The sequence below is a fragment of the Astatotilapia calliptera genome, chromosome 16 (genome assembly GCF_964374335.1).
Source record: "Astatotilapia calliptera chromosome 16, fAstCal68.1, whole genome shotgun sequence".
Lineage (NCBI taxonomy): Eukaryota > Metazoa > Chordata > Actinopteri > Cichliformes > Cichlidae > Astatotilapia > Astatotilapia calliptera.
Window position 1 is genome coordinate 14,215,158 of NC_137437.1, and position 13,895 is coordinate 14,229,052.

At 38.6% G+C, this 13,895-nt stretch overlaps 1 protein-coding gene across 12 annotated transcripts in view; it reads right to left on the minus strand.

Annotated features, from left to right (window-relative positions):
- The window catches only part of mycbp2 (MYC binding protein 2), an 84,023-nt gene that overhangs the window by 42,711 nt on the left and 27,417 nt on the right, over positions 1 to 13,895 (minus strand). For all 12 annotated transcript variants that reach the window (XM_026145400.2, XM_026145407.2, XM_026145406.2 and 9 more), the window contains exons 3-15: positions 10,584 to 10,799; positions 9,246 to 9,399; positions 8,849 to 9,045; positions 7,555 to 7,797; positions 7,138 to 7,209; positions 6,841 to 6,937; positions 6,671 to 6,744; positions 2,698 to 2,836; positions 2,400 to 2,476; positions 1,000 to 1,204; positions 735 to 899; positions 433 to 591; positions 95 to 299 (exon numbers count right to left, since the gene is read on the minus strand). In XM_026145400.2, the coding sequence (XP_026001185.1) occupies positions 95 to 299; positions 433 to 591; positions 735 to 899; positions 1,000 to 1,204; positions 2,400 to 2,476; positions 2,698 to 2,836; positions 6,671 to 6,744; positions 6,841 to 6,937; positions 7,138 to 7,209; positions 7,555 to 7,797; positions 8,849 to 9,045; positions 9,246 to 9,399; positions 10,584 to 10,799 (2,003 nt within the window). The remainder of the gene's footprint in view (positions 1 to 94; positions 300 to 432; positions 592 to 734; positions 900 to 999; positions 1,205 to 2,399; positions 2,477 to 2,697; positions 2,837 to 6,670; positions 6,745 to 6,840; positions 6,938 to 7,137; positions 7,210 to 7,554; positions 7,798 to 8,848; positions 9,046 to 9,245; positions 9,400 to 10,583; positions 10,800 to 13,895) is intronic.

Sequence of the window (13,895 nt, forward strand, 5' to 3'; positions counted from 1 at the left end):
TTTTTTTTTTAATGCAGTTAAAAAGATCCCATCAGTCACGAGTATTTTTTTGGTTCCTAAGAACACAGATGCTGTCCTGACATAAGTCTCTTACCCTCCCGGCACTCTGTCTGGTCGTCCACTACTGACACAACTGGCACCGTAGCCAGTGCAGTCTCCACACACTGTGCAAACCATGCACTGGTCCAATTTCCACTTGTGCATGCCTGGCTGGCACATCATGCTCTTCTCTTCTTTCTCCTCCAACTCATCCTCTAGGTCCTCATCCATGGCTGTGGCCATGTTCTCAACACCAAATGCTACAACAGATATGTCCACAAAAAAAGAAAATCATCAGATCGATCAGAATTTAAAACGGTACTTAAATGGAAAACTCAAATTGAGTGATTTTATTATGTTTATCTGTCTGTGTGTGTTTGTCCATCTTCTTACCTTTTCCTGCCTGGCTCATGGCTCCGGTGTCTCTACCACACTGGCCTTTGTTATTCACCCCAAACGTCCACACTTCACCGTTTTTGGTCAGAACACATGTGTGAGCCTTACCCATGGCAACCTGAGTTACAAAATGACCTTTGAGGTCTGTCACCTGACCTGTAGAGAGGAAAATAATATTGAATATAAAGATTTTAGAGAATGAGCAATTCTTTTGGACACAAATTTTAATTATTGTAGAGCGTTGATTAAACCAGACAAGGGAATGTTGAAATATCTATGCTCCGTTTCTGTCAACTCACAGGTGCTGTCACTGTATATAGCATCTTTGCCAAACATGTAGAGTTCTCCATCCTTGGTGACAATGCTGCTGCTGCCATTGTTGCATGCTGTGTACACGGCTGTCTTGGTCTCCAGTTTGATCATCTTCTTGGGCTTGTACGGCTTGGGCTGTCTACGACTTTTAGCTGAAAAAAAGAACACAACAGACATCACATTTAGCTTCTCAGCCAAGTTGGCTTTCATTCCGGTTTTAACAAGGTGAATGTTTGAAAACAGTCATCTCACTAGATTCTCCATCTTCCCCTTTGCTGGCAGACCCTGTGAAGAATACACTTCCATCTTCAGCCACTAGCAGCGCATGAGAGCCATCATGGCCGACTGAGAACTGGACAATCTTCGGAGATTTCGTAACGGGCAATTCCACCCATTTCCCTGCTGATGGGCCACCCTGTTTTATACCCAGACTCTGGTATTTTCCTGTATAGTAGATCTAAAATAAAACACAAGGAGACTCATTTAAACACATGCAAAAAGACTGAAAACAGTTTGGGTTTTAAAAGAAAATTTAAGATTACAAAATGTTAGTCTGAGGCTCTTATACTAAAGTTTGTTTGTGTGTATGCTGCCAATTCAAATACAAGAGCTTTTAGTCATATATGTAAAAGTCTGGTGTGGTATGCAAAAGAATTTTTATGACTCAGATTATCCAGCACTCACTTTGGAAACAACTCCACTACCTCCAGTAGCATTTGAGAGAACAGTAGCATGCATTAAGCATACCCAATCTGGGTCATGAGTTAAATGCTTATACTTTCTTATGGATAAAATTCATCTGTTCCCATTGTACCCATCCACTCTTGGTAATATGCAGATAAAACGTGTCGTGAGTTTAGGTCTCTACACAAAGGAATGTGTAACACACAACTATCCTAGACTGCTATCTACTGCAGAAGAGAAGCACACTGTGCCACACCTACAAAAAATAAAAAGGCACAAACAATCACACACCCAAACCACATTCATAGTTAGCATTCTCATCTTATTATACAAGAGAGTATTGTAAACCTCTGATCACTTAATTACTTGTATCGACAGTTTTGATAACACCTGTTGATTCTACTCTTATATAAATTCAAAAACTATAGGAAGCTTCTCTTCCAGTCTGCCTTGTTGTGCCTCCCTGAAGTTGCTGACATTGTACTGTAGGGCGAGACTCACTGCATAGCTGGCTGAAATACAGGAACGCCAGTTCAGAAGCTTTTTAGCTCAGCCTGCCTATAACCACTAATAAAGGCTGTGTCCTGACAGCACAAAAAAGGCAGACATTAAGACATAAAAACAACTCTGTAATTTTGTATTATTTAAAGATAATTTAGCTAAGAGGGCTAGCAAACATTTCCTAAACATAAAGGTCTGTCTTATTAGGCTTTTGTGCAGCTTGATGTTGGAAAATCTGACTAAGGCTAACTATGTACAGATGTTATAAACTGCAGGAATGTTAAATTGTACGATGGGCTTAATACAGTCAAACAAGCAGGAACACAACTGAGTCCTTCCCCCACCACAGGTTCACCCTTCAAAGTGCCTGGTCTGTCATTGGCAAGACAAAAGCTCTTAAGCTCAGCAGCTGAAGCGCTTCCAACATTCATTTTTGTTAAACATTTCAGACACGCCACCAGTCTCACCTTTCCTGAGGCAGTTTTCATCAGAGCAAACTCCCTGCCTGCTCCAAGCAATGCTGCCTCTTCATCAAAGCCTGTGCCTGAGAGAAGAACATAGCATTTAGAGCCAAAAACACAAGGGGACAGGATTGGAAGTACTGTGCACCATTTTTTTTAAAAAAAAGAATCCCTTTAAGTTATGAGCAATTTTTGACACATTTGCAACCTTGCAAACACAAGTATACTGCAGAATGCTTCCAGCAGGTATACAAAAGCATGTGAAGCTTTATTACACATATTATCTGTATTTTGCATCACTTACTGATGATGTGCAGATCCTTCTCGAGGTCAAAAAGAGAGATGCCACAAGCGTGCAGACATTTCCTTGCCAGCTTAAGCTGCAGTTCCTGCTGCAGGGCCGGGTCTGAACTCATAGTATAGATCCGTACTACAAAACCATCCTGCAGGAAAGAACACAGCTTAGCTTCATGGCAAAACACTGCAACAGTGTCACGTATGGTCCAGGCCCATTTAACAAAAGACACTTCTGTTTAGAGAAAATGCATCCCTGCTCCCATCATTACAATGGGTCACACCCAAAGTGAATAACTAATGAACTGCATGAAGAATCAATTACTCATTCATTACAACTTATTAGCTAGTCTGCTGACTTAGCCTCTGGGGATAACGGACAATATTTTGGGGGCTTTTAGTGTGGACATCTAGCCCAAAGCTTCTATCTCAATCTGCTCATCATTGTGTATATTAAAGCACATTCAATCACTCTTTTGCTTTTCATGATAGCTGTTTACATGTATGCAGCCAAAGCCCTCTCAAATAAAGTCAATAGATTTTGGACTACAAACAGAAAACAAAAAGTTTTAGGTGCAAAAAAATCTTGTCCATTCTTCACAGGTTCTACTTATTAATCAACTCAGAATTGTGTTTTATATATAAATTAGTGGAGAGAAGTACTGAAATCCCCTTCAGTGACAATATTAATAGCATGGTGTAGAGCGTGACACGCTGATTGATCACATTGATTCATGGCAGAGCGCAGGACATATGACTATGGCCGTGACGATTTACAGAAAAGAAAACAGTAAAAATGGGAAGACCTCGAGGAAATAATTATAAGATAACAGGGATATAACTGAGGGGTGGATGCTGGGACGTGGGACTATTCTGGTTTTCACTGCGTGGTGATAATGACAGACTCATCTAATGTGCTTTAATTTCCACAGAGCAGAGCATATGGGCCTCAAATCATTAAACTCCAACTATAGGTGGTTTAAGCTGCCAGCTGATCACTATAAATGCATATAGCTTCTGAGCCCCATGCAGTACTCCACCCCCTTTGATTAGTGTAGAAACAGCCTTGCTGCAATGGCAGATATATGGATTTCAGAGACTCCCCTCCCCCACTCACATTACAGAGTGCTTATGCAGATAACTGCTTGAGAGATTAAGCTCTCCAGAGAATACCCACATGTGGTGCCATTTGCCTCACTGCCACACACACATATACACAGCACACACAAACACAGCTGGGCCCCCTGTACGGCACAGCTGGTGATCAGCTGAGAGTCTTTTTGGAGTGAGGGAGGGACAGATGCCTCACTGGTCCAGTCAAGTTGAAAAGTTAACCTCATTTTAACTAACAAAAGGAAACGAAGCAGATAGCACTGTTAAGAAGGTAAGGATGTCATTGCACAAGTGCGTGTAAAAATGATTTGTCACTATGAGAATTCATACCAGCTGGTATGAAGTGGCCATCTTTCCCCATTCAATTCAAGTTTGACAATTCAAAAGAGAAGCAAAACAATTCTTTGTATAGCCCTTTTTCCATTTTTACCTACTTGGGGCGGCTTGGTACGGACTGACACAGGTTTTAAGGTTTTCCATTAAGTGGTAATATCTGGTAGGTACCAGTAGGGCTGCTCAATTAATCGAATTTTAATCACGATTACGATCTGGGCTTTCAACGATCATTAAAAATGACTGAGCCGATTATTAGCCCCTCCCTCATTTATCCGCGACACCTTAAAGGCCGTCTGTGAAAATATTGTCGGGCATAAACCGGTCCGTGGCGCAAAAAAGGGTGGAGACCGCTGATTAAGAGGACCCGAGGGAAGCTCGGAAAGCTAAGCAGAAGTTATTTGGAGAGGAGAGTGACTGCCGTTGGTTGAAAAGAGAGTTTAAAAAAAAAAAAAAAAAAAAAAAAAAACTTCAGTGGTGTTGCACACTATTTTATATTATTTTTTTAAAGTTATTGTTAACCCTTTAAAGCCGGTCAGAGCAGCACGCTCCGTTTTGCGTAACTATTTTTAAATCCCTGTAGAACCTGAACCGTGTAAGCTAGCGCAATAATTTGTTTTGCATATGAAACCGGAGGAGTTGTACTTACATCTGATGCCATCAGCTTGTCCTCGGTCATGGTTTCGTTCCACATATAGCTTTGCAAAAATTGCATAAAAAGCGCTTGCAGGAACAAAAACATAATATTCCAGAAACACGCTTTGCCATTACTATCAGCTGTTCGTAACACTTCCCACAGTGAAATTATGCACCTGCTGTTTTCTTTGCAAATTTGCATCATAGGATTGTTTTTTGTTTTTCCTGCAGTATATAAAAATTGCTGTATCTCCAAAATAAAACTATGAAGACACTCAAAATAAATTTCCTGTGGTGGGAAACTATTTTTTTGCAACTTTATTGTATTTAAAGTTTTGAGGGATAAGCCTCTTAAATTTCTCCAAGTAGAAATATATGTAAACAAAACAAAAACGATTTTCAATTTTTTTTGTAGTTTATTGCACTTTTTTGCAATTTATGTAATTACTATGGACTTAATGCATACATATTATTAAAATATGGGCTATAACAGTTGTATTGATGTATAGCAACTTGAAATGCTCCCACAAATGGCACTACAGCATGTAAAAAAAATAATAATATAAGCTCTGGTGGACTTGGTTCTATGGTAGGTCTTAAAGGGTTAAATAAATATCGTCAAATAATCGTGATCTCAATTTCAGTGAAAATAATCGTGATTATCATTTTTGCCATAATCGAGCAGCCCTAGGTACCAGGTACTTTTTTTAGTACCTGAAAGCGATCCGAAAATGTGACGTCAGACTGATCAGCACATCTACCATTGCCTTGATGTCTGCTTTTGTTGTAGCGTTCATGTCACATACAAATTATGTCACGGGATGCTTGGCTGTGTTGTTATAACGACCCCACACACTTAGGTTGTACTCTATTGCAATGGAAAACACACTGAGCCGATCCAAGTAGGTACTAATGGAAGACGTGCTTTTCTGAGCGAATCAGCGACTTGTTTTTTGAATCTGGGAACTTCATGGTCCAAGCGTGGTACTCCACTGGTAATCCATAGATGCTATGCAGAGCAAACCAAACAACATATACCGTCCACAGCAGCCACCGTTTTTTTGCTTCTCTTAATGTATTCTTGATATCTGATCGCACGCCATAGCGAACACTGCTGTTTTTCCGTTTGCAAATGTTTCAACTAATTTTCAGTCAGCCTACATATAGCATCCTCACTGCTGGCCTCTGCATTGGTTGAATTCCTTAATCCTGCTTTCTGCAGAGCCTAAAAGCTATGCAAATGGCTATAAATGCAGGGCCATAAATCCAGCAGTTGCTTCTGTTGTCAACAGCAAGTTTCTTGATGCTTCCTGTGTAGTCATCAGATGAGTAGGGCAAGACTTCCTGTTCCATCTGCCAGTCACCGTTAATGAAAGCAGATAACTTTCAAAGGCTTAAAGCTAAATCGTTGTTTGACAGATGATTTCACAACTGCATTTAGGCGAAATACGCTGCCTCTCTGCCTTGCCATGTTAATGGACAATCTAAGCCTGTTCAAACATGATTTGTCTATTGACCATGGACTATAAGCAAACTACAAATGGAAACCAGATAGCTTCCTGCACCGAAAGCCTTTTACCTTGCCTATAGATTTATATTAATGTGAATAAATTTGCAACTATCTTAATTCAAAATTCAAAACTACAATTTCATTAGAATTAAAAAGAAAGTGGGTGCATAATAAAGCCAGCTCTCTCCCCTGTGTTTACAGCAGACTCAGCAGTACAGATGCACAGCTAGCTTCTTCAGGGTTTAGTTAAACATGCAGGAAAAACATATATTTTGCATACTGAATCAGTTTCAGTTTAAGTTCACCACATTCTTCTAAGAGTCTAAAAAAGATGAAGTGTGTTACTGTAAAACTGAATACTGATGGGCTTTAGCAGGAACACTAAACTTACATCTTTGCAGGCTGCAATCTGGTTAATATATTCTCCATCAGTGAAGATGATGTTCTGTCCATCTGAATGCTGACCTGCAAAATTCAATGTGATGGTTAATATACCTGATATTTTGTTCACTGAAAATTTAATGCCTAATTGAGGTGTTTAAATACAAGTCAATAAATCACCTGGCATTGCAACCGTCCCCTCATGCTCCAGAGTCTCAGGGTTGATCTTCAGGGCCGACATACTGTGGTTACTTGTGTCCCGATACAACAAATACCCCTGAAGACAAAACACAGATGATCAATGAAGTCAATGACTAGCTCCAATCGTGTTTATATACACACACACGTGTATACGTACATATATACACACATGTGTATATAAATACGTATACACGTACACATATTTCAACGTTTTCTTTATTCTTATTCAACAAAATGTAAGAAAAATGTGTACATGTCAATATTTGCATTACTCACCTGAGCAAAGCCCAGCCAGGATCTTTTCTCCTTTCGGTTTCTGATTCGAGACGTGGAGTTGTACACGTGGCCCTGTGAGGAATTGAATACACACGAGAAGACAAAAACTAACAGTTACAAGCCTTAAATAAAGTCATACAAAACAAAAAAGGTTTATTTGATGAATAATGAAAATGATCTTAATTTTCACTTTTAAAGCACTGCTGTAAAAAAGTTGGAAGAAAAACCATGTTGCTCCAAACAAATTTTTTTTCCATAAACTGGGTATTTTTAAAAAAAATAAAACATTTTGAAGTTTTTTGAAGCCAAGTCATTTTCTGACGCTGCAGAAAGCTTTTGAAAAATTCAAGCAATATAACTGCACAAAGCTGATATGCAGCTCTTGCTATCAGCTGATATGCAGCTCTTGCTACGCACCCTGACAGTGCCGCTGTATCCAGAGCCCACTTTGTAGAGTCCATCCTTGCAGAGCAAATACAGGAAGGAACCATCAGTCTGCAGGAGGCAGCGCTCATCTTCATCAATGGTCACCTCCTTCAGGACCCACTTGTTCATCAAGGCTGCACGTTTGATGCCATTTCCAAACCAATCCTGGATCTGAATCTTTCCCACCAGAACAGCCTGTACACTCCTCTGTAACGCGTTCAGTATGGTGGGAACCTGGTGAGATTTAGGAAGACAAGAAGGAAAACTTGCAGTTTCCTGTACATTTTTTTGTCTGTGGCATTTTCACACAATCTCCCATGGCAGCCATTACACATACTTCTGATCTTACTGTTAACACAAAAGCAAACAAACACAAAAGAAAAAAAGAAACGGAACATAGACAGGCGCAGACCCACATTTCCCAAAAAGCCTGACTGCCATTGTGATGATTCATAATCCAGTTAATACATAAAAGATAAGCAAAGAAGGGGAAAAAACAAATACAAACACAGCCCAGTGTTTATATAGGATAAAATGTGTGAGCCTACAAGTCCCCGCTATGCCACAATCACATGTGGAAATTGCATCCAAATGCAGAAAAAGGAGAAGTATGTTTTCAGTCACAAACCCTTTCCACTTATTAGCACTTGCTGTTCAACTTGGCAAAGAATTCGAAAGAACAGCTTGGTATAGAGCAGAGGAAATAAAAAAAACATTGCAAAAGACAAGCTATGGACAGAAGCAAACAGAAGAATGAGTAATTGGCGGAAGAATGCAGTCAGGGTAAAATAATCAAACCGGAGATCAGAGCAGCCTGACATTTTCCAAAACTCAATTTGTGCTGTCCAGACACTGCCCTGAGACTCCCTGCACTGAGAAACGCATGGAGCCAGGTTCCTTTATCCACTTCAGCATGCACTTTGGTAATCAAAAACATGTTTACCAATATGGAGCACATGAGAGAAGGGTTACATGTTCTGGTGGAAAATGTTTAGAAACTGAAAAGATCATATTCAACGGATTCCAGCTTGTGCTTAACCAAAGAGGATCACATAAATGTCTACTTCCAAGACATCTGACTGAGATTTAAACAGATAATCATTTAAATATTGTGAAATCTCAGAATGTACTTGTTCTAGAAACGCATAACAAAAAAGTACAAAGACTAGGGTGGACTGACACTCTTCTTACATTGTCTTTGATTTCGAAAATGAATCATAGACATGTAAAAAGAGTTAAGACACACATGTACAATCAGTCAAATTTGTTTGAATTAGTTGCTTACCTGTATTGTCTGGCAGGCATGACTGCCATTATTTGTAAGAATGGCAGAAACTGCCTGGAGGATCTTCCCCGTGTCTCCCCAGGCCACCACCAGACTGAAGAGGCAGGCACAGGACAGCGCAGTGATGGCCTGTCCCGTTGGGTCATTGGGTCCTGTGCTCCGAACCGTGGTCTCCAACAACAACTGGAAAAGAGACTCTGGCAAAGCAAAAGAAATGGTTGGAAGGTTGGCCATTTGAGGAAACAATTAAAGTGTAATATGTAAAGATGGCTGAACAAAGTAATAACGACAAACGTTATATATTTGGTAGATTCAACATAAAAATAAGCATTTTATACTTCAAATACAATATGCTAATTACATTGGAATGCATTAGACAGTACACATACTGCTTTACCTAACACATCAGGTGGCTCAGTCTGGAAGCCCTCAGGCTGTTGTCCCTGCAGCATGTCCAGCAAGGCCTGCAGGCTACGCAGGCACAGCAGAGGGTGAGAGAACCGAGTCTCTTTTATCAGCTCAAAAACCCCACACAGGCCAATGCCAATGATCTGCAGATGCACCAAAGGAACACGGTTTCTATGAGCTAATCAACAACGCACTCCAAGTTAAATTGCTTTCTTTTATATATTTTAAAACAAACAGATGAGCATGCCCTAAAAGGTTTGAAGTGGATGTTTACAGTCAATGCCACTACATCTGATCAGGGCCCCACAGCATGCAGAGGACTACGAAGGACTTAGATTTTGTATAATGACAGACCTACTTGGCTATGTGGAGAAGAGTGGAAGGCATTCAGCATTCCCCTCTCAGAATGTTAGTGAATCACATAATGATTCAAATGTCCTTTCATGTCTCATTGAAGAACTTGTTTTGTGAAAGCTTAAAATCAGTGTAACGAATATAGTATAATGGATTTTTTTTTTTTAATGTACAGGAGGATACAAATGGCACAGCACGAAAAAATAATGGAAAATTGCAAAACACATAATATTTTTAAAAAGACTTTCAAGATTTTTGTAGCTGAGACTTCACTGACGCTTACGATCACAGTGTTTGTTAGCCACCGTTATTGAGCTAAAATTAAAGATCAAATTGGCAAATATATCAATACCAATCATTTCATAGGTATCAGTGATAAAACAACATTTATCTTAACAAAACTGATTAGTCAGGATTATTTTTAAACAATGAAGTGTGAAACAAAGAGTGAAAGATCACTAGATCGGGACCAGAAGGAGACAAATCCCTGAGAGGATTGCATCGTGATGGGGATCTGGTTTTTAAAAATAATAGTAATTAAAAAAAAAGTCAAATCCAAAAATGCTGTGAACGAGGGAGCAGCAGCACTCTTATTCATAAGATGCAAGTATTTTCATTGAGCAAAAATTTTCTGTCATGCAGATTTAGAAAGCTAATTTAGACAGTTTTATTAGAAATCAAACTGTAAAATTTGCTCCCAGGTGTAAATGTCAGCCCGGCAACAGCAGGGGCACAGAGTGAACTTAGTTTTCTAACAGGCACATGGAGAAAAGGACATAGTTGGGGAAGCCTCACAGGATTTGGGGTGGGGGTTGTTTGAAATCTCTGGTAACACAAACCTCAATTATGACAATAAAAACAATAAGCCCTAAAGGATCTCACAGATCCATCAAAAGAATACGCTGGCTCGCTTTAGTAGGAAGTGCAGCTAACAACAACATAAGCAGCTGATATTGCTCTTCCTTGCTTGTACCTTTGGCAGCTTCACGGCTGGTTCGCGGTACTCCTCCTCCTCCTCGCTGTCTGAGTCGCCGCTCTGTACCGAGCTCCTGGAGGCCAGCGCCAGGGAGGCCTCTCTTTGCTGCCAGTCCAGCACACAGTGCCGCACGTTGCAGTAGACATTGAATGCAGAAGGGTTGCTGTGTAGCTTGATGTCTGGCACGCAGAGTGCTCCATCTAGACTCTCGGCCTGTGTGGAAACAAGAGTGAGGAGGGTCGGTTAGAAAATCCTCATTATAAACCACATTTATAAACTGTAACATCAATATTTATAGTAAAATTCAATACACTTTGGTACAGTAAAATAACTGCTGTACATTGACAAGTAGGTAATCCATTCCTCCTTTGTGTACCTCATGACTCAGTTACTTTAGAAGGAATTTAATTTGGCCCACTGACGATACCCTCCCCACTTCTAAAGCACATTGCCTACTGACCACAACAAATGAGGTAAGAATCCCTCAGAGAAAATCTCCCGAAATCTACACCTCAGGGACTCTGTGCAGATGTTTTCTGTTACATGCAAGTTGAAACAAAATTATATAACCAAAATAAATTGGGAGTGTAAGACGTCTGCTGAACACCATATTTACACGGTTAGTTCCATCACTGTCCTCTCACGTGGTGACTGTGAAAATAAAGAACTCTTCATTCTGCTTCAGACTCCTAAGGACACTTGCTTTGTACAGACTAGGCGAGCGTTTCCCAATTTCAAGAACCGCTCAAGACCATTTTCGCGGTTGCAAAATTAATTACACAATATTCTGAATAAACAGTGCGCAAACGTGTCCTTTAGTCCACTTAGTTCGAGCTGAACTTAAAAGTTAAACTGAAAAAATGCTTAAGGATGTCTTTGCAACAAAAAAGGTGGTGAAATTAAAGTTTTAAAAGGCACTCAAGAGAAAATAAGCTGGCATGGCCAAGTTATTTCTAAAAAAATAAATAAAAAGATAATAATAAACGTAAATCATCACTGTTGTGCAGTGAGGTGAGAAATTTAAAGCAGATAATTCTTCAATTAAAAATATTTTTAAAAATCCTCATTATGTTACACAATTATAACTAGAAAAATTTGCATTTCCTGCGAAAATGCAGTGTGGATGCTTAAAGCTGAAGCTGTATGCAAAAAGTAGCTGAAAAAGCTGAAAAGTTGCAGAAATTGTAAAAACTTTGCAGAAGCAAAAGAAGTTTGCTAAAATGGAATAACTTAGAAAAACTGCAATATCTTAGAGGAAACATAATACTTGGCAGAAATACAATAGCATAGCAGAATTTAGCAGAAATATTGTAACTTACCAGAAACATGATAACTTCTCAAAAATACAAGAATTTAGGAGAAATAGTATAAGATAACAGAAAGAATATATTTAGCCAAAAATACTTAAACATTACAGAAACACTATGATTTAGAAAAATAGTACAACAGAGCAGAAATATTGTGATTTACCAGAGACACTGTGATGAACTATGAATATTGTAATTTTAAATTAAGACTATGTTTTAGCAAAAATATTATAATTTGGCAGAAATACTATAATTTAGCAGAATTACTATATTAAGCACAAATCCTATAAAAAGCAGAAATGGTATGATTAAGCATAAATACTACATTTAGTAGAAATACTTTGTTTTAGCACAAATCCCATAAAAAGCAGAAATACTGTACTATGATTTAGTATAAAAACTATAATTAATCAGAAATACTAAATTTAGCAGAAATACTATATTAAGCACAAATCCTATGAAAAGCAGAAATAGTATGATTAAGCTACATTTAGCAGAAATACTATATTAAGCACAAATCTTATAAAAAGCAGAAATACTATATTAAGCACAAATCCTATAAAAAGCAGAAATACTATGATTAAGCATAAATACTACATTTAGTAGAAATACTATATTAAGCACAAATCTTATAAAAAGCAGAAATACTATATTAAGCACAAATCCTATAAAAGCAGAAATAGTATATTAAGCACAAATCGTATAAAATAGCAGAAATAGTATGATTTAGCACAATAGTAATAAGTTAAACAGAAAAATAGGAAAGGCAAAATGGACAGCTGAAAAAATGCTGAACATGCTGAGGTTCCCTCAAATATACTTGTTAAATGACAAAAATCTGCAAAAAAATTTATGACTGCCACACAATTATAAATATGTACACATGAGGAAACACACATGCACAGAGAGACACACACACAAGATCCAATTCAGTCAACCAGTCTAAATATATTGAATTTGAATCTTACAATGAGATCATCCCATTTAAAGGCTTTCTCTCTCTCTCTCTCTCTGTCTCTCTGTCACACAAACACACACACACACACACACACACACACACACACACACACACACACACACACACACACACACACACACACACAGGGAGAGAGAAGTAAGTTTCTAGGTCAGCCTGGGAGCTGGTGAATTTGAATCCACCAATCAGAGAGGCTGTGCACTTTTCCCCACCAAAACAGGTGCATCTGTTTACACACGCAGCAGCACAGAGAGACACAGGATTTTTGCAGTCTATTTCTCATAGTGACGACTCCCCTCAAACAAATGACCGTAATTTCCTAACCGTAGGGGCTAGAACGGTCATTCTTACACCGTTTTCTTCAGAAGAGATGGGGGAATCTTCAAGTGTTGACAATTTAATATTAAAATATGAATTTTTAGAGATATATGACATGGATGACTTGTTGACTTAGAAGCCACGAATTCCCCAATATGCAAATTTGAATGCCTGAGACCACATATGTGATTGGCTGGCTGGGAAGCCGTGCAGGCCCTGATTTGTGGATTTGAATTCCTCAGCCCTCAGATATGATTGGCTGGCTTAGAAGCCATGAAGGCCCCAATATGCAAATTTGAATGCCTCAGGACACTTATTTGATTGGCTGGGAAACTGTGCAGGCCCTGATTTGAAAATTTGAATGTCTCAGTCCTCACAGAGGATTGGCTGCCTGGGGACCTGGCAGAAATATATAGAAATACTATTATTAAGCATAAATACTACATTTAGTAGAAATACTATGTTTTAGCACAAATATTATAAAAAGAAGAAAAACTATAATTTAGCAGAAATACTATATTAAGCACAAATCCTATAAAAAGCAGAAATACTATAATTTAGAACAAATAGTATAAAAAGCAGAAATACTATAATTTAGCAGAAATACTATGTTAAGCACAAATCCTATAAAAAGCAGAAATACTATAATTTAGCAGAAATACTATGTTAGGCACAAATCCTATAAAAAGCAGAAATACTATAATTTAG